The sequence below is a fragment of the Syngnathus typhle genome, linkage group LG7 (assembly GCF_033458585.1).
Source record: "Syngnathus typhle isolate RoL2023-S1 ecotype Sweden linkage group LG7, RoL_Styp_1.0, whole genome shotgun sequence".
Lineage (NCBI taxonomy): Eukaryota > Metazoa > Chordata > Actinopteri > Syngnathiformes > Syngnathidae > Syngnathus > Syngnathus typhle.
In genome coordinates, this window is record NC_083744.1 from 961,116 (window position 1) to 988,598 (window position 27,483).

Genomic DNA, 27,483 nt, shown 5'->3' on the forward strand with positions numbered 1-27,483 from the left:
CCACCATTGACCCCTTCCAGTTTGCGTACCGAGCCAAGCGGTCCTCTGAGGATGCCATCTGCTCTGCCCTCCACTCGGCCCTCACCCACCTGGAGAGGAGGGACTCGTATGTGAGATTGCTGTTTGTGGACTTCAGTTCTGCCTTCAACACCATTGTGCCACAACGTCTCATCAGCAAACTTGACAAGCTGGGCGTCAGTACCTACCTCTGCAACTGGCTACTGGACTTCCTCTGTCAGAGGCCACAGGTGGTACGTGTGGGCGACAAAATCTCCGCCAGCATCACGCTGAGCACGGGGGCCCCCCAAGGCTGCGTGCTCAGTCCGCTGCTCTTCACCCTCCTGACGCATGACTGCGCTGCAACCTACAGCGACAACCGCATAGTGAAGTTTGCTGACGACACGACTCTGGTGGGTCTCATCACCAAGGGAGACGAGACTCAGTACAGGCTGGAGGTTGACCTTCTGACCACGTGGTGCAGGGACAACAACCTCCTGCTGAACGTCGTCAAGACCAAGGAGATTGTTGTTGACTTCCGGAAGGGTCACACCCAACACCTGCTGCTGACCATCGACGGTGCTGTGGTGGAGAGAGTGGGGAGCGCCAGGTTCCTGGGGGTGCACATCAGTGAGGATCTTTCCTGGTCCACCAACACCGCATCACTGGCAAAGAAGGCCCAGCGCCGCCTGTACTTCCTGCGGAACCTCAGGCGAGCGAGCGCTCCTCCGGCCGTCATGACTACTTTTTACCGTGGCACCATTGAGAGCGTCCTCTCCAGCTGTATTGCTGTTTGGGGTGGCAGCTGCACAGACTACAACTTGAAGGCCCTGCAGCGCATAGTGAACACGGCTGGTAAGATCATTGGCGCTTCACTCCCCTCCTTGAAAGACATTTACATCTCCCATCTCACCCGCAAGGCGACCACGATTGTGAGTGATGTGAGTCACCCCGCTCACTCTTTGTTCGATCTTCTGCCCTCTGGGAAGAGGTACAGGAGCCTGCGCTCCCGCACCACCAGACTCAACAACAGCTTCATACTCCAGGCTGTTAGGATCCTGAACTTGCTTCCCCGTTCTGCGTAGCGTCCTGTACTTTTGCGCTATGCTTGCTGGCTCCGTTTTGCTCCTCTTATCTATTGTGTTATCTGTTTATTTATTATTTATTCATCACTCTTACTATTTATTGTTTGAATTTTTGCCTTCTTGTTTTTATATTGTGTCGCGTACTTGTATGTCTATCGTGTTATATGTCTCGTCACCGTGGGATAGAGAAAACGTAATTTCGGTCTCTTTGTGTGGTGTGACATGTGGAGAGAGTGACAATAAAGCTGACTTTGACTTTGACTTTGACTTGTTTTCCCATATGAAAGCTTTCCGCATCTAAGTTATATAACACAAATAACAGTATCTTAACACCGCATCAAACAGCTTATTTGAACACAGCATAACTTTAACTTGTTTTCTCCCTTTTTCTAACTACAGATCTAACTTTGGTGGAGGCTTACTCACTCGACCTGAGCGAGTGATTGTAACTGTCTCAGTCATTGGTGATGTCTCAGAGGTTGTAATAATGTCGTCGTCCCCACTCTTGGGCGAAAGATCTTGCGGGGGCCCGCTGATAGCTGGAAGTAAGGGAGCAGCAGGCACTTTCAATAAGTGGTGGCGGTTCCGTCTAAAACAACCTCCTTGGGCTGTCGTCACGACATAAGACCTGGGTGCAGAACTGTTACCTTGTACCATTCCTGGAGTAGCCCATTGTTTTTCATTGTCCAGTTTCATCAGGACCTTGTCTCCAGAACTCAGTGGAGGTAAGTGAACTCGGACACCATTCCTGCGGTCATAAGAAAATGCTTGCTTCTGTTTGGCCGCAGCATCTGCAGAGTGCGTCTCCTCCCTGTTGGGCCACCTTGGATCCAGGTTAGCAGACAGGATGGGCAGCGTGGTTCTGATCTTGCGGCCCATCAGCAGCTCCGCTGGGCTAAAACCTGTAGAAGTAGTGGGAGTGCTCCTATAAACCATAAGAGCTAAAAGGGCTTTTTCCTGCTTAAGAATTCGTTTTGCTATCTGCACTGCCCTCTCTGCATGACCATTACTTTGAGCGTAATGCGGGCTAGATGTGGTGTGGATAGAATCTAATCCTCTGCCGAACCTCCTGAACTCTTCGGAAGTAAACTGAGGCCCATTATAACTAACAAGCTCCTCTGGAACCCCAAACCTGGCAAAAGTAGCAGCTAGCTTACTTATAACCTGAGTGGTTGTGGTTGTGGGCAAGTTCAGAATCTCTAGATAGCGAGAATAATAATCAGAAGCTACCAAGTAAGCTTGCTTGTTATATTCACATAAATCCACCCCTATCTTTTGCCATGGTCTGTCTGGCAATACTGTTGGGATGAGTGGCTCTTTATTCTGTGTGCCTAGTTGCAGTGCAGAAATCACACTCAGTAACTTTGTTGTTTATGCATTTTGAGATCCCTGGCCACCACACTGATTGTTTGGCCCTCTCTCTACACTTCACTAGACCTTGGTGACCATCGTGAATCCTGTCTATCATCTCAGATCTCATCACACTAGGAATTACTATCCGGCTTCCCCTGACCACCAACCCCTCTACCACAGACAGCTCCCCCCTTACTTTGTAAAAATCTTTAACTGCCTCGGGAACCTGTCTTTCGTAATCTGCCCAGCCTTTCTGAATAAACTGTTTAACTAGCTGTAGCTGGGGGTCTAGGTCGGTGTGCTCTCTTATCTGCTGCAGCTTGTGCGGTGTTGCTGGGAGGTGGTTGATGACTGCTCCGATGTGCACCATCACGTCTTCCTCCAGCTGCTCGTTACCGGTTTGTTCAAGGGGCCCTCTTGATAGTGCGTCCGCCACTGCCAATGTCTTGCCGGGTGCGTATACTGCTTCTGCATTAAAACGCATCAGTCTCATCAAGAGTCTCTGGCACATTAGTGGGACATTATCCAAGTCCTTATTGTTCATCAAAGGCACCAATGGTTTGTGGTCCGTGATCAATGTAAATGTCTCTAGTCCGATCAGGTATTTCTCAAAGCGCTCACATGCCCAGACGCTCGCTAGGCACTTCTTCTCTATTTGTGCGTATCTTGTTTCAGTATCACGAAGCCTCCTGGAGCAATAAGCGATTGGCCTCCAATCTTCACCATGTCGCTGAAGTAGGACTCCTCCGAGCCCATAGCTACTGGCGTCAGCGGACACTAGAGATGCACCGATCCGACTTTTTCAGTTCCGATACCGATACCGTGGCTTTGCTTATCGGTCGATACCCGATACCGATCCGATATTATGGTTGACTTAACAAGCTACATAACTCTACATGTGGAACAGAAAAGACCAAAGGCAATGGCATCAGGCAGACTACACAGTTCTTTGCTCTAAATTAGGGGTGTCCAAACTAACGGTCCAGTTTTTATTGGCCCGCAGCAAATTCTGAAAACATAATTGAATATGGCCCGCACAAGAAGCTTGAGCTCAGCTTCTCAGTTTCCACACTAGATGGAGCCCGCCACACAAAGCGTTTGACGTCCCATTAACACCCCCCCGGAAGAGAAGCGAACACGCAGCGTTTGACATCCGATTAGCCTCCGCCCCCCCCCCCCCCCATTCGGGAGTGAAGCGAACGCGCAGCCTTTGATGTCCCATTAGCAACCCGAAGAGAAGCGAACGCGCAGGGTTTGACGTCCGCTTAGCAACCCGGGGAAGAGAAGCGAACGTTTGCTCCATGTTTGCGTTTGTTTAGAAAACTCTCGTGGCATGCGGCACACGTGCTGCTGACGTATGACGTAGCCCGCGTCCCAATAGATTAAGGAAAGTATCGGTTCACAGATCGGCTGTATTTTCCGATATCCGATCCATCTATTTTGTTGATATCGGGGCCGATATCCGATCCAGATATCGGATCGGTGCATCTCTAGCGGACACCATTGTGGGTTTATTGGCATCATAGAAAGTGAGAACCGGCGCAGATGCCAAAGCTGATTTCAGTCTCTGAAAGGAGGATTCCTGTGCCGGACCCCAAAGCCATTTCACACTGGTTTTTAGAAGTTCATAGAGTGGTTGTCCAACTGTCGCCATTTCAGGCACAAACTTTGCTAGGTAGTTGACCACACCAATAAATCGTCTCAGCTCAGCGACGTTCTGGGGTTTAGGGAACTTCTCAATCCCCTCAACCTTTGCTGGGTCTGGCCTCACCCCGTTCTCATCAATGATGTGTCCCAAGAATTTAATCTGCCTCCGTCTGAATTTACACTTGCCTTTGTTTAGTTTCAGTCCGGCTTCCTCAATGACACTGAGGATCTGCTCCAAGCGTTTGTCGTGCTCCTCCTTTGTCTCTCCGTGGACCAATATATCGTCCATGTACACCTCTGCACGTTCCAGCCCCTGTAGTGTCTCTGCCATCTTGCGGTGAAAAATCTCGGGGGCACTCGATATTCCAAATGGAAGTCTGCAAAAAGCATATCTCCCGAAGGGAGTAATGAAGGTGGTTAGTTTGCGACTGTCTTTATGCAGTGGGATCTGGTAGAACCCACTCGCAGCGTCCAGGGATGTGAACAGTTTGGATCCTGAGAGCCTTGGCATTATCTCTTCCATTGTCAGCAACACATATTTCTCCCGTGCTACGGCCTTGTTTAGTTTTCTCAAGTCTGCACAGCACCTTACTTCAACTTTGTTGGGCTTTAAGACCGGCACCATTGCCGCACACCACTCGGTTTGGTTACTTTTTCAACTATGCCTTCGGTTTCTAGTCTTTGTAACTCCTTCGTAACGAGTGGCATGAGTGGGAGTGGGACTCTTCTGGCCACGTGGACTGCGTATGGTTGTGCATTTTCTTTGAGAAGGATCTTTACTGGTTCTGTCTTTAACAATCCAGTAGTTCCGAACACAGCACTGATTTCCTCTACTCTTTTCACCAAACCCATCCTGACTGCCTCTGTGCGACTGAGCAAGCAGCTGTTCCCTTTTATCACGTACACTGGAAAGGTGTAGTTTTTTCCTTTGTACTCTGTGTTTGCCTCGAACATCCCAAAGCACTGGAGTGGACCTCCGGGTCCTGAGAAGGGTGTTGTGGTAGGGGTTAGTTTGTACTTTTTATTGAGTAGACTGAATGTTTTGTCTCCAATGACGCTTGCATCCGCTCCTGTATCTATTTTGAAGGTCAGAGGCATCGCTGCAATGTCCAGTGTGACGGTCCATTTCTCGGGGTCTGCTGAGCCAGTGACTTCACCTAGAAAGTGGTACTGGGTGGCTTCACTGAGTTCGTTCACAACCTTGGTACGGCATACACGAGCCCAGTGCCCCTTTTTGTTGCACATTTTACATACACTTCTAGCTGCTGGACATTTGTTCTTTTCATAGTGCTGTGTGCCGCATCTACCACAGCTTGTGGACTGTCTTTGAGTACGTTGTGTGGACTTTTGGTGTGGTCCTTTCCGACGTCCTTCTGCGGAAACACTTGCGACCTGGAGCTCCGGTGGGAGACCGCTAGCTTGCATGCTAATTTGCTTGGTGACCTCTTCAGACTGTCGTACCTGCTGTATAACATGCGCCAGCGTCAGGTCTACTGTGAGCTGTAGTTTCAGCGACAACTCCTTGTCCCTTATGCCCACAACGAGCCTATCACGAATGTACTCGTCCCTCTTGTCCCCAAAGTCACAGTTCTCTGCTAATTCATACAGGACTCTTATGTACGCCTCCGCTTTTTCTCCTTGTAGTTGGTTGCGTTGGTAGAAGCACGTCCTTTCGTGTATTATATTTTGTCTAGGTATAAAGTATTCATCAAATTTTCCAAGAACAACTCCATAGTCTTTCTTATTGTCTTCCCCCGCGAACTCAAACGAGGCGAAGATTTTCTCTGCTTCACTACCCATCGCGTAAATCAGTGAGCAAACTTGGACCTCACCGCTTTTTGCGTTCAGTTTCGTAGCCAGCCTGTAGCGTGCGAATCTCTGCTTCCACTCCGGCCATTCACTCGGGCGAGCGAAGTTAAACTCCGACGGAGGGTTAAACTTGGACATCTCGGTTCGGTAAAGGCTGATCCCACTTCTGACACCATGTAATGTCGTCCTGACATAAAACAGGCCACGCCGTGTGCTGAACAGAAAACTGGCGGTTCTTTATTCTTCAACTCCCGAGTACCGACTCCAGAATCACACTTAAGCTCTCGCGATAAAGTATGGGCCATTCAAAGACCAGCTAGTGTGGGAAATTACAATATTATATATATTTGGCATGGCACAGTTATAGCGTGGTCTTCTACCAACCCAGAAGTTGCGGATTTGATCCTCAGCCATTGTGAGCACGTTGAAGTGTCTTTGAGCAAGACATTGAACCACCAGTTGCTAAGTTTTTCATCCTTCAGCAATAGATGTACTCTTATATTTTCCCAATTCTTTATCATTAATGCTTGCTGTGCTAATAGTAATTATCAGGAGATCTGCATGGAGGAATGGGCCAAAATACCAGCAAAAGTGTGTGAAAACCTTGTGAAGACTTACAGAAAACGTTGACCTCTGTCATTGCCAACAAAGGGTATTTAGCAAAGTATTAATATGAACTTTTGTTATTGACCAAATATTTATTTTCCACCAAAATTTGCAAATAAATTCCTTAAAAATCACACAATGTGATTTTCCGGATTTTTTTTTAAATGTTGTCTCTCGAAGTTGAAGTGTACCTGTGATGTAAATTACAGGCATCTCTCATCTTCTGAGTGGTAGAACTTGCACAATTGGCGGCTGACTAAATACTTTTTTGCCCCATTGTAAGTGCCATTGTTGGCCCTGCTTCATTTTCCCTTTTAAGTGACAGCCCAGTCACAATTGTTATGTTTCTACAGTTCTTGAATGTTCTGTGAGGTCATTGAAATTCATTACCAACATAAATACTAAGCTTTGTAGAGTCGAAAGATTCAAAGAACATTTTGTTTTTCTGTATTTATATAAAAAAAATTATCCCACGAGCAAATGCAACACTGAACTTTTTTTTGTTTGATTTTCCTCAGGTATTCCCAGGTTGTGACTGCCCCTCCCTGGCATCTCTCAGCAGTGATGTACCAATCATTTCTTGTGGTGGCCTTGCTAAGCGCTGGCTAGTCCCCGGTTGGAGGTTGGGATGGATCCTCATCCACGACAGAAAAAACATCTTTGGACCTGAGGTAATGATGGCGAAATGAAGCCTTGTGAACCACTGAGGCTTTCCAGCCAATTGGTATGCACACGGTTTGAAGTGTCAATGTGCTTTATTACCTCCATGATGCCATCAAGTGGTCAACAAAACAAAGCAGTAAAATATACAGAATTAAATAAGATTATAGGCTGAACAAGACGACCAAAAGTAGCAATATTTCAGTTTTAGCAGTCGGTGTATAGTTTACCTTCGCTTAAAGTAAATAATAGTAAGTCATAAGCAGACTGTTTATGAGTATAAATGGAAATGAGTTCAAAAAGTCCAAATCCCTGAAGGTTTTCAAACCAGGACACAATGGTTTAAAGAGCCTTATTACCTTTATTATACAGGTGATATGACATGCAGCAACTAAACATAAAGATACAATGACCACACACTCAAGTACTTCTACACTCCGAGTAATCTTTTCTCAGGCACAGAGCAACTCTAACTCGCCGACTAACCTGAAGCTCACAACAAATGCTGTCAACATCTACAAAACGGCACAAGGTCTCTCCAATGTTACAATGGAGTAACGTTGAACAAAGCAATGACATCACCTGCACAATCAGAGGCCTTGTTTGTCAATGGTTACATGATTGTCCCGAATTGGGGCTTAATTTGTCACGCCCACTCTTTCCCAAGACAAGCTCCAAAGCATCAGCACATTTTACAACATCAGTTAGTCACTACCTGCCAGTGGTGAGTAGTTTTCTGTGAGGGGTAGGCAACTCGGGTCCTAGAGACAGTGTTGACACAGTTACCTTGAAAAAGTAATTTAGTTACAATATCGATTTCATGATTTTAATGTAACATAGTTACATCACCGATTACTTGTTTTGAAAAATAGCTAAATTGGATTATGACTTACTTTATTAGTTACCGTTTTTTTCCATGTATAATGCGCAAAGTTTAACTAATTTATTGTCCTATATAATAATAATAATAATAATAATAATAATACATTCAATTTATATAGCGCTTTTCAATAACCCAAAGACGCTTTACATGGAATAAGAAAAAAAGAGTAGGGGGGGGGGACAGTAGGTTATAGTTAACAGGACATCGGTCAGCAGTGCAAAGGGGATGGATGGAGGAGCAGGAGGGGCGGGAGCGGAGGTTGTTGAGGTTGCCAGTACGGGAGGTGGGGGTGACGGGGGATTGGTAGTCCAAAAAGAGAAGATGGGTGAGCCATCAGAGAAATGCCGGACAGATGTAGCGGCGACGGCGAAGGATCCCAGCCTCGTGTGGAAGGAGCAGTGGACCAGGTGGTGATGCCAGTCGACCTCGACGGCACCCGCTCGAACGGCAGGCCCCAACGCACCACGGCGGCACACAGCAGAGCCACGGTTGGCGAGCCCGCAGGGAGTGGAGCCCGTCCCCCGCGGACGCCGGACGGAAGGCCAGAGAACCGGGCCAGAGCTGCCGTCGAGTCCGCAGCAGGCGGACACAGGCTCCGAGTCGGGAGGCAGGAGGATCTGGTGGTGGTTTTGTCCAGTTGGCTGTTGGCTAGCTGGCTAACATAGTTGGTAGAGGAGACAGATAGGTGAGAGCGGAGCTGCGGGGAAGCGAGGTGGACGGAAGACAACACGAAAAAATAAAAGAGACGGGTGGACTGAAAACGGGAAAACGAAAAACAAATAACGGAAATCTGACGCCAGCGTGCTCTAACCCGGAAGACAACAGACGGTGGGGGAGGGGAAACAGGGAAAACTAAAATCTGGGGTGCGCATTATACATGGGTACAAAAAAAAAAAGATTTTTATTTTTTATATCCGGATATGATACGGAGGCCGCCTTTACAGATGCGCTTTCTTCTCTGCTGTTCACTTCAAACACGCTCCATACGAACACAATGCTCTCGTATCAGACGCTTGCTCGATCACCTGCTCGTTTGCTGTCACAATGTACCCTACACAAATCCGAAACATTTCTTCGCTATCGAGTTTGCTAGCGCATGCGCAGTGATACTGACCGGCAGAATAACATCCGGTTGTTCCCAAAGATGAATTTCTGAAATAATTTTACGTTTACGGACTTAAGTAGGAGTCAAAATTTGGGTGCGTATTATACATGGGTACAGGCTTTTTTCCAGCATCAACATGCCATTTTTAGGGTGCGTATTATACATGGGGGCGCATTATACATGGAAAAAAAACGGTGTATACTCCCTGCCGAGACTTTGGATGGGCTGTTCTGTTAGGAGCCGGATCCTCTCTCCTCTCCTGTCGTCCCTCACCCCTTTCCTTATTGAAAGGCAAATGCAAAAACTATACTTAACATAAAAATGACCTGTTTTTACCCGTACTTTCTTGGATGTGTTTTATGGAATGTTTTAACAGTAATTTTTAAGGATAATGTTTTTAGTTGAAAATAACATAGAAAAATAATACATAAAATAACACAGCTCGGTGAAGCACTCGTTAGTCCACCTCACAGTTCGGAGGGTGTGGATTCGATTCCACCTCCAGCCCTCCCTGTGTGATTTGCATGTTCTCCCCGTGCCTGGGTGTTTTTTCTCCGGGCGCTCTGGTTTCTTCACACATCCCAAAAACATGCGTGGTAGGCTGATTGAGCACTCCAAATTGCCCCTAGGTGAGTGCGAGTGTGGATGGTTGTCTCTGTGTGTGCTGCGATTGGCTGGCAACCGGTTTGGGATGTCCCCCACCTACTGCCCGATGGGCCAAAATACCAGCAACAGTGTGTGAAAACCTTGTGAAGACTTGCAGAAAAGGTTTGACCTCTGTCATTGCCAACAAAGGGTATATAACGAAATATTAATATGAACTTTCATTATTTACCAAATACTTATTTTCCACCCTAATTTGCAAATAAACTCCTTAAAAATCAGACAATGCTATTTTATGGACAAAAAACAAAGTCTGATAATCACAATTATATTTGTGGATAGGAAAAACGCGTAAAAATCACAAATGCCTTAATCTAAAACACGTGTAAAAATTGTAGATATAGTTGTGTGAATATTTTTGCCACAAATTTCTCCTCATAGTAATAGTGGGAGAAGAGGTGGAAAAGGGAAAACCAGGGATTTGATGCCCACCCAAAAGAAAAGTGATTGATTACTGGGAGGTAAGCTGTTATGGTTCTAAGCCACAAACTGTCGCTGTCAGGCAGCTACGTGAAGACTAGCCCTGGCCACTGATATTTATATATATATAATATACTGTATATTTTACTCCATTACAAAGAAAAGGACAGGTGCTTATCAGGAGACTTATAATACTAATAATGAATGATGTGAGTTTAAATTGTATTGCCCATGTATGTAGACTGAAGCAAAACATTCACATTGTATACACTGTGTAACATCTGCAGATTCGACATGGCCTCGGAAAGCTTACCCAACGTATTCTTGGACCCTGCACCATTGTCCAGGGTGCGCTGGAGGGAATCCTCAACAACACACGTCTGGGTTTCTATGATGATACCATTCATTTCATTAAGGTAAACAGAAGGCAAATTTGCAACATAGTGACAGTTTAAGACAGTGCCTCCAGTGTTAACACCTTGAATGTACAATTTGGAATTCAATAAAAACTGTTGAGACATAATACCTCAGAAGAATGTAAACGTCAATGTGGTTTAGTCACGGAAGACTTTAGCATATCTATGGGTATAGGTTAACTGCCCTGCTGGCGTTTATTATTAAAGGTGCACTATGTGATGTCGAGGCTGCTAGCAAGATTCAAATGTAGACTCACTGCATCCCCACCTTGGTAGGTAGCGTGGCATTTTCATGTTGTAAAGTTGCTAAACAGCAATTATTACTGGTTAGATGTGTTACAGTCAATGTGTACAATTAAATTACAAATAGAAGACGTTAGACAGCCAACCCTATCTAGCTGAATAATAAATAGATAAAAAATAAAAATAAATACACTATTTTATATACTAGTTTGTCTTGAGACCTGTCCAATTTCTTCTTTTTAACTTTTGTTGCTAAGGAAAGTAATCCAGCCAAATAATTTTGCACACAGCACAGAAAGCTTTGTACTAGGGTAGTAGTAGGGGACAAACTGCTTGCACTTGAGCATGCGTTGGAAAAAATACCTGAACCTGCCTTTGCAAAAGCACAACTGTTTTCGACAAGTAAAGACTATCAGCGGGCATCTTTGCAACATTCTGCAAACCCAAATGAAAAATCTGAATTCGCTACGTTAGCAAGCATTCACCGCTCAGGGAGATAGTGTCTTAATTAATAAAGACAGTGTTGTAAACAATACATGTAGAGTTGTAGTGACAGGTTTAACTCTGGAATAGCTCATTCAAATTGTAGTTAATCAATTTGAAAGGAAAATAGTTAAGGAATTGCCAAGTGGCTCAAAAATAACAACATTTTTGAAGTCCCACCGTGACTGGTATAACATTGCACTTCATCCCAATGATGTCATGAACAGTGTTTTTCTTTTCCTTCCACAGTCCAATGCTGAGATTTGTTTTAAGGAGCTGTCCACTGTACCTGGCTTGAACCCCATCATGCCCTCAGGAGCCATGTATTTGATGGTCAGTATTGCTGTGAAAAAAGAAAATGCACTGATTTTTACTCACAGGAAAGTTTATTACTGTGTACTGCATCAGAATTCTATTTTATAAAAAAAACTATGTTATGTCAGAGTTATGGTATGTTTACAGTAGTTACTGTGCAAAATTCTTTGGCCACATCACCCCGAGCTTTGTTTATATTGTGACTTTTTTATTATAGCAATCAATATCTTGTAAAATTTTATCTAATAGAACACAAGGGCTTCACACAGAATGAGTTAACAAATGTCCACAAAACAAATGGGTACGCTAAGAGACAAGTTACATTTTACCAACCAGTACCGTATTTATTCTAATTATCGCTCAGGGCACTAGCACTAGAACACCGGCTGTTTTGATCTAGCTCTAACAGTGGGTGCGTCAATTGACGATGCGACACGTTACCGTCGCACATCACATGTTGCGCACGTCATGTTATTGCGATTTTATTGTTCGAGCGCACGCCCCGATAACGTAATTGTGTGAGGATATTGTAGCCTAGGGCGCACTGGGTAGCACGTCCGCTTCACAGTTAGGAGAGTGCGGGTTCGATTCCACCTCCGGCCCTCCCTATGTGGAGTTTGCATGTTCTCCCCGGGCCCGCGTGGGTTTTCTCCGGGGCACTCTGGTTTCCTTTCACATCCCAAAAACATGCTTGGTAGGCCGATTGAAGTCTCCAAATTGTCCCTAGGTGTGGTGCGAGTGTGAATGGTTGTTTGTCTCTGTGTGCCCTGCGATTGGCTGGCAACCAGTTCAGGGTGTCCCCCGCCTACTGCCCGACGTCGACTGGGCTCCAGCACACCCGCGACCCCTGTGGGGACTAAGCGGTTCAGAAGATGGATGGATGGATGGATATTGTAGCGGAGTGACGAGTGTAATTGTATCATAGTTTATGGAGAAAAACAATTTAAAAGGGACATTCGACGTGCTGTAAAACTAGTCATATTTAAACTTGCGCAATGACGTTAGCATGCGGTCGTGGAGGAAAACCTACGTTTTGGGGGGAATTTTTAGCAACATGGGCGATCATTAGAGGTATCAATGTTTTTTGTTTATGTCATCACTAACACACACTGGGCGATTATTAGAATATGGGCGATAATTAGAATAAATACGGTATATCTGAATTGGAACCACCCAACCACCAGAATTGTATTAGCATCCCATGTGTATTAATGTGGAAGTAGCCCAGATGGACAAACACACCCATAAAGACAAACCCACAAACTTTTATTAATCGTAATGCTGCTGTTCAGACTTGTTTAAGGTTGAACGTAAACTTAAGGGCCTTCTGGTAATCATTACGACACTGCTAACAACACTGTTTAAAAAAAATAATGGTGGCCCAAAATGTTGCACTGTTTTATACAGTACAGTATCAGTAAAAACTGTAAAACATACACTATCATTATGATCACTTGAGCATTCTTCTGAGATTTGAAGAAGAATTTGCCTTTACAAAGAAAATAATGCTCACTTTTAGTAGCTATGTCAGGTAAATATTAGAAATTCTTTAACAATTTATTTATCATTTTGGTTGTATTTTAGGTTTGTTTATGGTGAATAACTACACGGACCAATAGGCCCGTTTCTAAAATTCAGAATTTCTCATGTATGTAGTTACGTAAATGAGGTGACAAAATATTTAAATACAGATTTAACTATGACACTACCCAGTTTTGTAGCTGAATACATTCAATGAACAAAAGTTCATGAACTCGTATTCATATTTTGGACAAATGAACTGAACGTTGCGCATTATTGCTTTGTGAACGTTTTTGGGCACCCCAGAATGAGCCTGGAGCCAATGAACGGTTTTGAAGAGCAGTTAATTTTTGTTCAAGTTTGCTCTTCTTAGACTTCAAAATAAAACACTGTTAAATACACTGTAAACAAGGCTTGATTAGTCGTGGAAAAACAGTTTGGCAACCCCGGCCACACACAGTTGCGTGGCGCGTGCGTACTTAAAATGCAACTTGTGTTTGGAGACGCGTAGATGACACAATGACACTTCAGTCGATGTAAACTCAAATGCCACGCGACGTGCAGCCCCACTCATTCTTGTCAAACAGCAACGATAATGTACCCTATGAGAGCATTCAGGAATTTTATGAAAAATTGTCGTGCTCTCAATGTCGTTGAACCACTTAATGAGATTGTTTTTTCTTGTTTTAGTCATTTTCAATGGCCCTGTCTTTTTAAATTTTGATTGGGGTGAAGAAAAGAACTACAAACTTTTCATATTTGGAACAATGAATTTATAGTTCAAATAATTTCAATTATGAACTATGATCTGAACAAGTTCATTTTAAAATTTGTGAACTGAACTTCTAGGTCGAGGTAGAAAATGACCTTTCCTGACACTGCAGTCGCTACCTGTATACCATTTCACAACACTGCAGAACTACAACCATAAAAAATAAATAATTAATAGTTTTAAAATTAAAATTAGAGCATTGATATCTCAGTAAAGGTGTTTTTTTATATACAGCTCTTGTATCGATCTTGTTATTTTTAAAAATGTTTATTGTGTTTTGTTTGTGTGCATAATGCATCAATCCATTTATACCACTTAACGTGCTCACGGGTGAGTGAGTGAGCAGGAGCTTATACCGGGTGACTTTGGGAGAATGGAAGATCACACCCTGGACTGGCCAATATTTTTCACAACTCCCATGTACAGACAGGCAATCATTTTCGCTCACATTCTCACCCTCACTGAGTGACTGTGATGAATACCAATGATCAAATTTGAATCTTTTTGATGCAAGAGCTGTACATTTTGATAGCTAATAACAGGTTTGTGCAGTGTTTCATACTATATACTGTAGGTATCCATATCTGTGTCCAGTTTTCAATTATCCCCAGCTATTGTAATTTTGGTGTGAAATTTGAGGGTTTGCTCTGGTGTTCGACAGATATCTGACTCTGTGTGTGTGTGTGTGTGTGTGTGTGTGTGTGTGTGTGTGTGTGTGTGCGCGTGTGTGTGTGTGTGTGTGTGTGTGTGTGCGCGCGCGCGTGCATGTTTTCAGATTGGAATCGACATAAAGAGCTTTCCAGATTGTCATAATGATGTTGACTTTACTCAACGGCTAGTGATCGAGCAGTCAGTTTTCTGTCTGCCTGCCACAGTACGTTCTCATGCACCTTAAGAACTTTTTGGCATCCTTTGTCGTAAAAATATCCCATAACTAGCCACAGTGCATTCATTTCTTCTCTTCTCACAGGCTTTTGAGTACCCCAACTATTTCCGCATTGTGGTGACAGTCCCAGAGCAGATGATGATGGAAGCATGTGGTAGGATCCGGGAGTTTTGCCTGCACCACTACCGGCCAGGCAGTCACAATAATAACGCCCTGGATCAGTGAGAGTCCAGCTATTGTGATGGGATGGAAATTAACATGTAACTGCACATACTGAGCATGAATCTACATTAAGACCAAGTTTACATGCTTACCTCAGATGCGGTTTGTTGTCATTACATTTTCAATGGTCACCTAAATACTATGTCTTTTGAATATTTTTTATTTATATCATTACGTATGTACCAGATGGTAAACACTTGTTTGTTGTTTATTTATCTAATTGATAGTTACACTTTTTAGTCTTTAGGATTTGGGATTGCAGACCATGCATATGGCAGTACTGTTGTTTTAATCCTCTTATTTTGAAGATGTCTCATGATTGTTCTGTACAGAGTGCTTCATTTGGCTTCTCTATATTATTCAAATTATTTTAAAGTATGTTTTTTCTCCCCTTTACATTTTAGAATACAAAACTTCTTTTCATACTTTATGGGCAGGGACGCTACTATTTTGGTCACCACCGCTTAAAAGTTACAAATATACATTGGCCCATAACAAATTTCATCACTTTTTTACCAATTAGGGTGCCTTGATGCATGCGATGACATTCAAGTATTTCTCGATACGGTACTGCATTAATTATCGAATATAAATACATTTATAATATTACAGCTGCAAACAGCTTGGGCCCTTGCAGCCCTAGCACTGGCATGTTGGAATATTGACACATTGAAATTGGATTTTATTTTTTATGAAGTAAATCAGGACAAAAGCTCTCTAAAATGCCAACGGTCAGGCAAAATCTGAAAGGAAATAGAAAATGGCTGACTTTCCATTGAGTTTAGAGAAGAGCTCCAGAAAGTTTTTGTAGGTCTTGAGCTATTGTATGTCTCCAATTTCTGTTAGATATTGGTGAAACGTTCAGCAGGGCTGTTTCATTCAAAATTTGTGGAGAGTGCAACAAACCCATATTTTTCAAATGTGCAATTAACTCTAAATTATTATTTTATCAATAAGCGACCTCTACAAAAGAAATTTCAAAATGGTGGACTTTAACAGATGGTTTTGGAGATCATGGTCTGTTACATATACCTCCCAAAAATTGACGTTGGTGAAACATACAACCGGGGCTAAGTCGTTAAAAATGTGTCATTTGTAAAATATATTTGTAAAAGTATATTTTTAAAATAGTGATGTTGTTTCCAGATTTGATGGAATTGCAAAGTTTCAGGAATTTCTGTGCATGTTTAGATTCTCAAGAGTAGTGTCGTTTTCGTGCTACAACATAATAAAGGCCTAAGCAATCTTCTGAGCAAATGTGAGGTAAATCTGGTTTATGCGCTGGAAGAAAATCATCAAAGAAAAAAACGATGTGCTCTCATGGACGGGCCACTCACGTGACACGTGGAACGTGGGATGGACCTTCATGGAGCCTGGAAGGTGCAGACGGACGGTGGACGGGCTAATTACCTTGCGTATCAGAAACGGTCCTACGAAGCGGGGCGCCAGTTTGCGAGATTCCGATCATAGCGGCAGATCCCGCGTCGAGAGCCACGCTCGCTGCCCCGCTCTGTACACCGGGGCCGGCGTTCGGTGCTTGTTTGCCTGGCGAGGGTAGCCAGAAACTGTGTGGAGGAGAGACACCCGGGCTCTCACCCAGGCCCGATGACAGCGGCGGACATAGGCCAGGGCCAACGGGCACGTCGCACTTCGCTCCTGGTGGTCGAACAGAGGCAGTTGGTACCCGAAGATGCAGTGGAATGGTGAGAGGCCCGTAGCCGAACTGGAAGCTGTTTGTCCCATTCGCGTTGATCTCCGGCGGCCATACACCGGAGAGACTTGCCCAGCTCCTAATTAAGGCGCTCCGCTTGCCCATTAGACTGCGGGTGAAATCCCGAGGAAAGTCTGGCCGAGAAGCCGACAGAACTCTAACCTATAGGCGGAAGCGAATTGCGGTCCGCGGTCCGACACAATCTCCTGCGGGAGGCCGTGGTGTCAAAACACCTCCCGCAGCAGAATCGACGCAGTCTGCTTTGCGGATGGGAGGTTAGGCAGGGGAATGAAGTGCGCCATCTTACTAAAACGGTCCACGACCGTGAGAACCACTGTGTTCCCCTCGGAGGGCAGAAGACCCGTGACAAAAATCAACAGACAAATGAGACCAGGGTCGCCGGGGAACTGGCATGGGTTAGAACAGGGGTGTCAAACTCATTTTTTTCGCGGGCCGCATTGTAGTCATAGCTTCTTTTGGAGGGCCCTTATGACTGTCAACCCAAATAAATGTATGAGCACCTCATATTATATACAGTAAAAGCAACAATACAAACTGACAAATAACTCGTTTTCAAATCAGACGGGTAAAAACTGGTCAAACATTAAAAGAAAAGATATTATTAAAAGTGAAGACAATTTGCAATTCTAGTAATGACACACGAATTTGATGCACAATTTGTCTTCGCGGGACACATAAAATGATGTGGTGGGCCGCATCTGGCCCCTGAGCCTTGAGTTTGACACCTGTGGGTTAGAGCATCCCTGCCGGAGGACGGTTAGACAACTTAATACATTTACAGATGGGGCAGGCTGTTCCAGCGCCATGGGCTCCGCGGCCGCCATCGGACTTTGCTCCAGCGACGCCGAACTTGCAGCCACCATCGGAGTTCCTCCCGGAGCCATTGGCTCCGTGACGGTCATCAGACTTCGCACCCGTGACGCCGGACCCACGGCCGCCATCAGAGTTCCTTCCGGCGGCATCAGGACCCGCGGCTACCATCGGGCCCCACCCCAGCGTCACCGGACCCACGACCGTCACCAGATTTCAAGCCAGCTCATCCCTGGCCCAGCTCCCACTGTTGCGGCGCGTGGTGGCTCTTGCCGCTGCGCACTGCTCCGCCTTCCGAATGCCGCTGATCGCGGTCCGGACTTCCAAACGCCACTGATTGCGGCTCTGACTTTTCGTATGCCGCCGATTGCGGTTCATGTCCCTAGAATTGCCACTGGTTGCGGTTCGTGTTCCAGAGTTGCCGCCGATTGCGGTTTGTGTTCCAGAGTTGCCGCCGATTGTAGTTCATGTCCCTAGAGTTGCCGCCAATTGCAGTTCATGTCCCCAGAGTCGCCGCCGATTGCGGTTCATGTCTCCAGAGTCGCCACCGATTGCGGTTCATGTCCCCAGAGTTGCCGCCGAGTGCGGTTAGGACTTTGGCATGGCCGCTGAGGCCATTCGGACTGGTGTGCTAACCCCCCCCCCCTGGGGTTTTGTTTTTTTTGGGACGTCGGGAGCCGTCCCTTGTGTGTGTGTGTGTGTGTGGGGGGGGGGGGGGGGGTACTGTCACGTCTCATCCCCAGTTTTTCTATGTGTCTAGGTTTCCATAGTTTCTGTTCGCGTCGCCCCTCCCCTCCTGTGTCACCTCAATCAATGTAATCGCGGTCACCTGCCTCGGGTTTCGTGTTTTGTATTTAAGTCCTGTCTGCGTAATTTCGGTCTCTTTGTGTGTTGTGACATGTGGAGAGATTGACAATAAAGCTGACTTTGACTTTGACTCCCCATCGGATCATTGTGTTGTCGTTGTCGTTATGTCTTGATGTCTCCATGTCCTGTTGTTTTCTTGTCTCACGTTCCGGTCAGTCAGTCTAGTTATTGTTTTGTTAAGTCATGTCAGTTTGCAGAGTCTGTCTTTTGAGTTCCTCCAATAAACCCTGGTCCAGGCTGCATTTGGTCGCCCTGCTCCATCCAATCCGTGACAGTATGATCCGACCACTCCAGCGACCAGCGCTTGGACCCCCCTCCACCACCAGCTCCCGTCCGCGACGCCCAATCCACGTCCGTCGTCCGAGCTTGTTCCAGTGCCATGGGCTCCGCGGCCACCATTGGACTTCGCTCCAACGACGCCGAAACCTCGGCCTCCATCGGAGTGCTTCTGGCGCCATCAGACTCGCGGCTGCCGTCGGGCTCCACCCCAGTGTCGCAGGACCCGCGGGCGTCGCCAGAATTCAAGCCAGCGGCGTCGGACCCGCGATCGTCTCTGGCCCCTCTCCCACTGCTGCGGCGTGTGGTGGCTCTTGCTGCTGCCACAGCGCCGCCTTCCGAATGCCGCTGATCGCGGTCCGGACTTCCAAATGCCGGCGATTGCGGCTCTGCGGTTCTGTCCCCCGAGTTGCCGCCGATTGCGGTTGGTGTCCCTAGAGCTGCCGCTGATTGTTGTTCGTGTTCTAGAGTTGCCGCCGATTGCAGTTGGTGTTCCAAAGTTGCCGCCGATTGCAGTTCGTGTTCGAAAGTTGCCGCCAATTGCGGTTCGTGTTCCAGAGTTGCCGCCGATTGCGGTTCGTGTCCTCCGAGTAGCTGCCGATCGCGGTTCGTTTCCCGCGAGTAGCCGCCGATCGTGGTACGTATCCCCCGAGTAGCAGCCGATTGCGGTTCATGTCCCTGAGTAGCCGCCGATTCCGGTTCATGTCCCCAGAGTTGCCACCGAGCACGGTTAGGACTTTGCCATAGGCCAGTGAGGTCGTTTGGACTGGTGCGCTTCCCTCCATCACCCCCGCTCGCCGCCTGGGGTTTTTGTTTTTTAGGGACGTCGGGAGCCGTCCCTTGTGAGGGGGGGTACTGACAGTGTCTGTGTGCTCGCCCCTCCCTTCCTGCGTCTACTCTCAATCTATGTACTAATCACAGTCACCTGCCTCTCGTTACCTGGCGCGTATATAAAAGTACTGTCTGCGTGTCACACCCCTGTCGGATTGTTCTTGTCTTGTCTGTCGTTGTCGTTCCTGTCTTTAGCTTGTCTTTTTGTTCAGTTAGTCATGTCCCTAGTCGAGCTTCTTATAGTCTGTCTTTGAGTTCTCCAATAAACCCTGGTCCAAGCTGCATTTGGTCGCCCTGTTCCATTCCTTCCATGACAATATACATTTATTGACACAAAATATTTACAGATGAATACTTCGCGGATTTCACTTATCGGGGGTGGTTTTTGGAACCAACTATCCGCGATAAACGAGGGATTACTGTGCAGGACTGTCTCAGAAAATTAGAATATTCAAGATTCAAGAGTTTTTTATTCACCATGTTTGAGCGTGCCAAACAAGGAATTTGACTTCGGTAAATCACACCCTCTGTTCAAGATTTAGGTGACTAACAACACTCAGGACATGTGAAAAATGGCAAATATTCTCAAACATCCCCTGATCTTAAACTCCCGAAAGGGCAAGGAAAAACTCAAAACTCCAGCTAGGGGAAATGAGAAACCTTGAGAAGAGACCACAGATGGGAGGGTCCCTCTTCCAGGATGACCAGGCTGCAATGGATGGAGGACGCATAGTACAAACAGTGTAGACAAATTCAAAAAAGGTGTGGAGAGCAGGGTGTTATTGCACAGTAATGACTCTGAGACTCTAAGAGTGGTGTGAGTTCATCAGAGCAACAGCCTGGAGGAAGAAGCTGTCTCTGTGTCTGCTGGTTTTGGTGTACCGAGCTCTACAACGCCGTCCGGAGGGGAGTAGATCAAACAGACTGCAACCTGGGTGAGAAGGGTCTTTAGAGATGCTCCTTGCACGTTTCCTGGTCCTGGACAGGTACAAGTCTTGGATAGATGGGAGGTCGATTCCAATTATCTTGTCTGCAGTCCTGATTGTCCGTTGCAGTCTGTGCTTGTCTTGTTTGGAGGCCGATCCAAACCAGACAGTGATGGAGGTGCAGAGGACGGACTGGATGATGGCAGTGTAGAAGGTCTTCAGAAGCTCTCGCAGCAGGTTGAACTTCTTGAGCTGTCTCAGGAAGTACAGCCTCTGCTGGGCCTTCTTCCAGACAGAGTCTATGTGGCCAGACCATTTCAGGTCCCGAGAGATTGTGGTTCCCAGGAACTTGAAGGTGTCTGTGGAGAGAATAGTATTACTGCGGATAGTGAGGGGTAAAAATGGTGAAGGGTCACGCCTGTCATCTCCACGGTCTTGAGCGGGTTCAGCTCCAGGTGGTTTTGGCTGCACCAATGGACCAGCCGCTCCACTTCCTGTCTGTACGCAGTCTCATCACCGTCCTGGATCAGTCCGATGAGAGTGGTGTCGTCAGCATACTTCAGGAGCTTCACAGGAGAGTCACCTGAGGAGAAATCGTTGGTGTAGAGCAGTGCTTCTCAAATAGTGGGGCGCGCCCCCCAGGGGGGGCGCGGTGCTATTCCTGGGGGGGCGCGTGTGACCCTGGGGAACAGGCTTTTTTTTTGGCAGTACTAGAATAAAGTGTAATTGCGGGTTTACTACAGCAGGGGGCAGTGGCGCTCTCATTGTTACTTCTGTCACGTTTGCGACAGTGCAACATTTTACGACTTACAAGACAAGTTAGGATAGTCACGGTGGGGAGGGGGGCGCGAATAGATTTCTTCTTGCTAGGGGGGGGCGTAACAGAAAATAATTGAGAAGCACTGGTGTAGAGAGAGAAGAGCAGTGGGGAGAGGACGCACCCCTGAGGGGCTCCAGTATTGGTGGTCTAGGTGTCAGATGTGATGCCCCCCAGCCTCACACGCTGTTTCCTGTTGGTCAGGAAGCTGGTGATCCACTGACAGGTGGAGGCAGGCACCACAAGCTGAATGAGCTTCTGTTGGAGGATGTCAGGAGCGATGGTGTTGAACGCCGAGCTGAAGTCCACGAACAGGATCCTGGCGTACGTTCCTGGGGTGTCCAGGTGGTGCAGGATGTAGTGCAGTCCCATGTTGACCGCATCATCCACTGACCTGTTTGCCCGGTAGGCAAACTGGAGGGGGTCAAGCAGGGGGCCCGTGACATCCTTCAGGTGGTTCAGCACTAACCTCTCGAAAGATTTCATGACCACAGATGTCAGTGCGACAGGTCATTCAAACCTGTGATGGCGGACTTCTTGGCCACTGGAACAATGGTGGAGCTCTTGAAGCACGAGGGCACCTCACACAGCTCCAGAGAACGGTTGAAGATCCGTGCAAAGGTGGGTGCCAGCTGCTCATCACAGACTTTCAAGCAGGAAGGTGACACGCCGTCTGGGCCCGGTACCTTCCTGGTCTTTTGTCTCCAAATTCTTGTTTATATTACATTTACTTGATATATATAGTCTGACGTCCGCGGCGCACGTAGTCTTTCCGGCGTCAACAGCTGTGTTTTTTTCTTTTTTTTCTTTTTTTTCCAAGTGACACGGAAGACGAAAATTCTGATTAATTTATTGATTTGGAGTGACAGGGATGGTTCGATAAAATTGTTGTTTATATTATTGTTATTTCATACATAGTTCATATATTGTTATCTGGGCCTGTAGAAAATTTTGAACTGCAACGCGCTGCTGACGTTGGACTTGTTTACATAAAGGAGGACCAACTCGATCGATTGGTTTCATGATTTGGAGTGACACAGACGGTTTGATAAAGGTGTTATTTATGTTATAGTTATTTGAATAACTGTTATTGTTACATCAGACCAGTTCTCAGCTTCTCATTTGTGTTTATGTCACGTTAGCATACCGTATCCTGTTGTTGCTCGTTCATGTCTGTTCTTGGTGTTGAATTTTGTCGAATAAATTTCCCCCAAAAAGCGACTATCGTAATTTCCGGACTATAAATCGCGGGTTTTTTTCATAGTTTGGGTGGGGGGCGACTTATACTCAGGAGCGACTTATATATGTTTTTTTTCACAAATTTTTACTTGATCATTAACACATCACTTACTTACTAGAATAGTTGACCACTTCACATGTTATTTTTAGTATAGTTGATCACTTTACATGCTTTGATATCTTTATCTTGAACATATTCAAAACATGAAAAATAGAGAGAAAAAATCAAATAAATTAAGTAACACTTTAAAGCGCCATATCGTCTGGACATGTCCTCTGTCACCAGGATGACATAAAGGACGAGAAATTTGATCGATGGATTTAATATTGTTGTTTATGTGATAGTTATTTAAAATATAGTTTATATATCGTTGTATGGGCCTGTGGAATAATTTGAACTGCGGCGCGGCACACGGCATTGTTGACAAAGGACGATCGATGGATTTAATGAATTGGAGTGACACAGATGGTTTTATAAACGTGTTATTTATGTAATATTTTTTTTTAAATAACTGAATGTTACGTCAGGCCCGTTCTCAGCTCCTCGTTTGTGTTTGTCACGTTAGCATACCGTATCGTTGAGCCTGTTGTTGGTCGTTCATGTCTGTTCTTGGTGTTGGATTTTGTCGAATAAATTGGCCCCCAAAATGCGACATATACTCCGGAGCGACTTATGTTTTTTTTCACATTTTTGGGCATTTTATGGCTGGTGCGACTTATACTACAGATGATTGATTGATTGAATATTTATTGATCCCCAGGGGTGGGGAAATTCAGGCCCCAGCAGTATTCATACCACAGAGTGGGTATACAAAAGACACAGGCTGCCACCCAACGGCGCCACAAAGAAAGCCAGAAAGTGCTCAAGATAAAAGCCATCAAAGCAAAACAAAGCTAAAAGACAAAGGAAAAAAAAACTGTGGCCAACCAGCACCCCTCAATACAAGAGAACACCCCAAAACACACAAAATAGCCTCCACGGGGTCCATAGACAGGTGTAACGGCAGTCCAGTTCAACGGCGCCCAATGGACCGTGGTCGTGAATCGGTGAAAAACATCACAAAGCAGGCAAACGTGTGAGCAGCGTCCTGGGCACCCAGTCGGATGCACGTGCAGATGGTCACCACGGGGCTAGCATGGCGAAAGTCGTTGGTTCCGACGAGCACGAGGAAGCGGAGTCCCTAGAGGGGTTGCGGTTGCAAGGCCAAGGCGAGGGACCCGGTCATCACTGGCCGGATAAGCAGGAAGCCGCCGTAGAGTTACGCCGGTCTCGACCGATGATCCCGGTCCCAGGAAGAAAAAATAATAATACAAAATATCCGATCCGAAGAGATACCGAGGTGCGGTAGAAGGCACCAGCATCGCCGAATGGACAAAAAGACAGAAAGAAAAAGGAGAAAAGAAAGAAATAAAGAGGAAAAGAGAGAACACTGCTGGGAGGCAGCCACTTACGGCGCCTTACCGAAAGAAAAAAAAATCGATTTATAGTTCGAAAATTACAGTATTAACACCATTAAAAAAATATATTTCACCAAAAAACTACTATAAGTGATTCTCATTAAATACGACGCTGTTATTATGAATAACAGTTTCCATCACGTCAGCGGCTACAGGTCAGATGTATGAAAAATGTTTATCTTATGAGGCAAAATCACATAAAACCGCAAATATTTTGACCAAATACATCATCTCGAAGAATCAGTGAAAGAATAAATCTAAATAAAGTAATAAAGAATCAAAACGGCAACACGGTGACGGATATCTGAAAATCAGAGCAGAGGTTTAACTCACAAACACCTGGTAACAGAGTTGAGGAAACGGGAAACACTTCCTTAAAGTTGGCCTTAAAACATTATTAAGTTAAGATTAGTCGCAAACAGGTGGTGCATCAATGTCCTTGAGCATCCTGCATGGTTTGAAAATGAGAATGGTCGCTAGTTTCAATCCCTGCTATTTGTACAAATTATATTCAAAATGCATTTATTTTTACAACAAACTTGAGAAACTCCCCTTCTTTTTTAGTGGGAACAGTGTTCTTGGTATCCCTTTTATTGCTAGTGCATCATATTTTGGAGTAAAATTTGTTGTGGCAATTCTTAGGCTAGAGCCGAGGTGTCCGTTAACCTAGATCTGTGACGGGGCTTTGTTGACGTTCACATGGCTGAACGTCTGCTCACACACGTCGGTCGAGCCAAATTGTCCACTCTTTTTCAAACACTTGGCACTCAGTCTCCGCCTTTCTTTTCCTTGGGCCACTCATTTTAATGGAAGGATTCTAGGGGAAGGTTTGTGGGTGGCTTTAGCGTAAAACTGTATCTGAAAGCTCAGCGCGCAAATTACGAGAATGCTGACGTCACAGCCCACACTCGAAATTCGGCACTGATAGAAATAGACCGCGGAGTGCGCCGGGTCCGGACTACTGAGTACGTACACACACTTGTGAGTGTGCATTGAGCTTTCTGACACGGCTTCCGGGAGTAAATGCGCGGGCGTACTGGGGAAATGGAGTCATTGCAGGGAAAATTACAAGAAAAATTTAATAACACAATTTATTCAGGTTTGGCGGGCCGGATTAAACAGCCCCGTGGGCCGGATGTGGCCCGCGGTCCATAGTTTGCCCATATCTGGATTAGCCTGTCTGCGTCAGAGTGCTGAATTTGATTCCGCTTCCACCTAGCATGTTCTCTCTGTGCTTGCGTGGGTTTCTTCCGGGTACTCCGGTTTTCCTCCCACATCCCAAAAACATGCACGGTAGGCCAATTGAGCACTCCAAGTTGCCCGTAGGTGAGAGTGTTAGTGTGAATGTCTATTTGTCTATGTGTGCCCTGCAATTGCCTGCGTTCAGTTGAAGGTGTCCCCAGTCTACGGCCCAAAGCTGGCTGTGATAGGCTCCAGCACCCCCGTGAGCCTTGTGAGGAGAAGCTGTCCAGAAAATGGATGGATGATGAAATGAATTAGGCAGCACGCTGGGGCACTGGTTACTCCATCCACCTCACAGTTCAGAAGTGCAGGGTTTTATTCCAGCCTTTCTGTATGCAGTTTGCTTGTTCTCCCTGTGCCTGCGTGGATTTTCTTTATCCATGGTAGGTCGTTAAACCACTCCAAATTGTCTATAAGTGACCAGTGATTGGCTGGTGACCAGTTCAGGGTGTGCCCGCCTACCGCCCAAAGACTGCTGGAATAGGTTCTAGCATTCCCGCGATCCTTGTGAGGATTTGCGGTTTTGGAAGACATTAAACTCCATCATAATTAAACAAATTAAATTAAACTCCAAACTAACTCACACACAATTATTTAGTTAATATCAACCATTGTAGATAGTGTATTGTCACATGATTTTCCACAGGGTCTGACAGTGTCAACCCTGCCAAATCTTCATCTTCAGGAAAATACCCACGTTTTGATGCACTTGCCTGCAATGCATTGCTAAAGGAAGAAAAAAAGATAAATGATTCCCAAATCAACAAACACATCAAAAGTGTCAAAATCAAAATTAATGTATTGTATAGTCATAGTAGGTACAGTAGAACTCAATCACTTCGGCACTCAACATTTGGATTTTGACGCAAAATGTAGAAAATTGTTTGCCTCTGAACTTGAACAAAGCTTCCTCCGTTAGTTAGTTAGTTAGTTAGTTAGTTAGTTAGTTAGTTAGTTACCGTTTTTTTCATGTATAATGCGCCCCCATGTATAATACGCACCCTAAAAATGGCATGTTGATGCTGGAAAAAAGCCTGTACCCATGTATAATGCGCACCCAAATTTTGACTCCTACTTAAGTCCGTAAACGTAAAATTATTTCAGAAAAAAGATCATCTTTGGGAACAACCGGATGTTATTCTACCGGTCAGTATCACTGCGCATGCGCTAGCAAACTCAATAGCGAAGAAATGTTTTGGATTTGTGTAGGGTACATTGTGACAGCAAACGAGCAGGTGATCGAGCAAGCGTCTGATACGAGAGCATTGTGTTCGTATGGAGCGTGTTTGAAGTGAACAGCAGAGAAGAAAGCGCATCTGTAATGGCGGCCTCCGTATCGTATCCGGATTAAAAAAGATTTTTTTGTACCCATGTATAATGCGCACCCCAGATTTTAGGACAATAAATTAGTTAGATTTTGCGCATTATACATGGAAAAAACGGTAGTTAGTTAGTCAGTCAGTCAGTCAGTCAGTCAGTCAGTCAGTCAGTCAGTCAGTCAGTCAGTCAGTCAGTCAGTCAGTCAGTCAGTTAGTTAGTTAGTTAGTTAGTTGGCATTGTTTTTGAGTGACACCCGATTGCGGTCGAGTGTGCTGGTGTCAAGACACCTGCACCAGCAAGACCACAAGATTACGGGGGTTAGCGCTGAAGAGTTGAGTTTACGTGATAACAACAGTGTAAAAAGAATTACAGTAGTTCTAAACCACAGGTGTCAAACTCAAGGCCCGGGGGCCTAGACACGGCCCGTCACATCATTTTCTGTGGCCCGCGAAGACAAATTATGCAGCAAATTGATGTCATCCCTAAAATTGCAAATTGTCTTCACTTTTAAAAATCAGCTTTTTAAAATATTTGAAATGTTTCAAACTAGTCTGATTTGAAAACGAATTGTCAATTAGTTTTGTAGCTTTTACTGTATATAATATGAGGCATTCATATATTTATTATTTAACACGGCATTGTTGACAAAGGACAATCGATGGATTTAATGAATTGGAGTGACACAGATGGTTTTATAAACGTGTTATTTATGTAATAGTTTTTTTAAAACCAGGATGACGTAAATGACGAGAAATTTGATCGATGGATTTAATGATTTGGAGTGACACGAATGGTTTGATAATATTGTTGTTTATGTGATAGTTATTTAAAATATAGCTTATATATTGTTGTATGGGCCTATGGAATGATTTGAACTGC

The 27,483-nt window shown here is 45.4% G+C and overlaps 2 protein-coding genes across 4 annotated transcripts in view; one reads left to right on the forward strand and one right to left on the reverse strand.

The window, feature by feature from the left end:
- Window positions 1-16,332, forward strand: part of tat (tyrosine aminotransferase) — a 56,441-nt gene extending 40,109 nt beyond the window's left edge. For all 3 annotated transcript variants that reach the window (XM_061282084.1, XM_061282085.1, XM_061282086.1), the window contains 5 exons: window positions 7,016-7,168; window positions 10,516-10,644; window positions 11,620-11,703; window positions 14,754-14,852; window positions 14,949-16,332. In XM_061282084.1, the coding sequence (XP_061138068.1) occupies window positions 7,016-7,168; window positions 10,516-10,644; window positions 11,620-11,703; window positions 14,754-14,852; window positions 14,949-15,089 (606 nt within the window). In that variant the 3' untranslated portion in view covers window positions 15,090-16,332. The remainder of the gene's footprint in view (window positions 1-7,015; window positions 7,169-10,515; window positions 10,645-11,619; window positions 11,704-14,753; window positions 14,853-14,948) is intronic.
- Window positions 16,333-20,830: 4,498 nt separating this feature from the next.
- polr2c (RNA polymerase II subunit C) overlaps window positions 20,831-27,483 on the reverse strand; it is a 60,098-nt gene continuing 53,445 nt past the window's right edge. Inside the window, exon 7 of the mRNA XM_061282089.1 lies at window positions 20,831-21,111. Coding sequence (XP_061138073.1) covers window positions 20,846-21,111 — 266 coding nt within the window. The 3' untranslated portion in view covers window positions 20,831-20,845. The remainder of the gene's footprint in view (window positions 21,112-27,483) is intronic.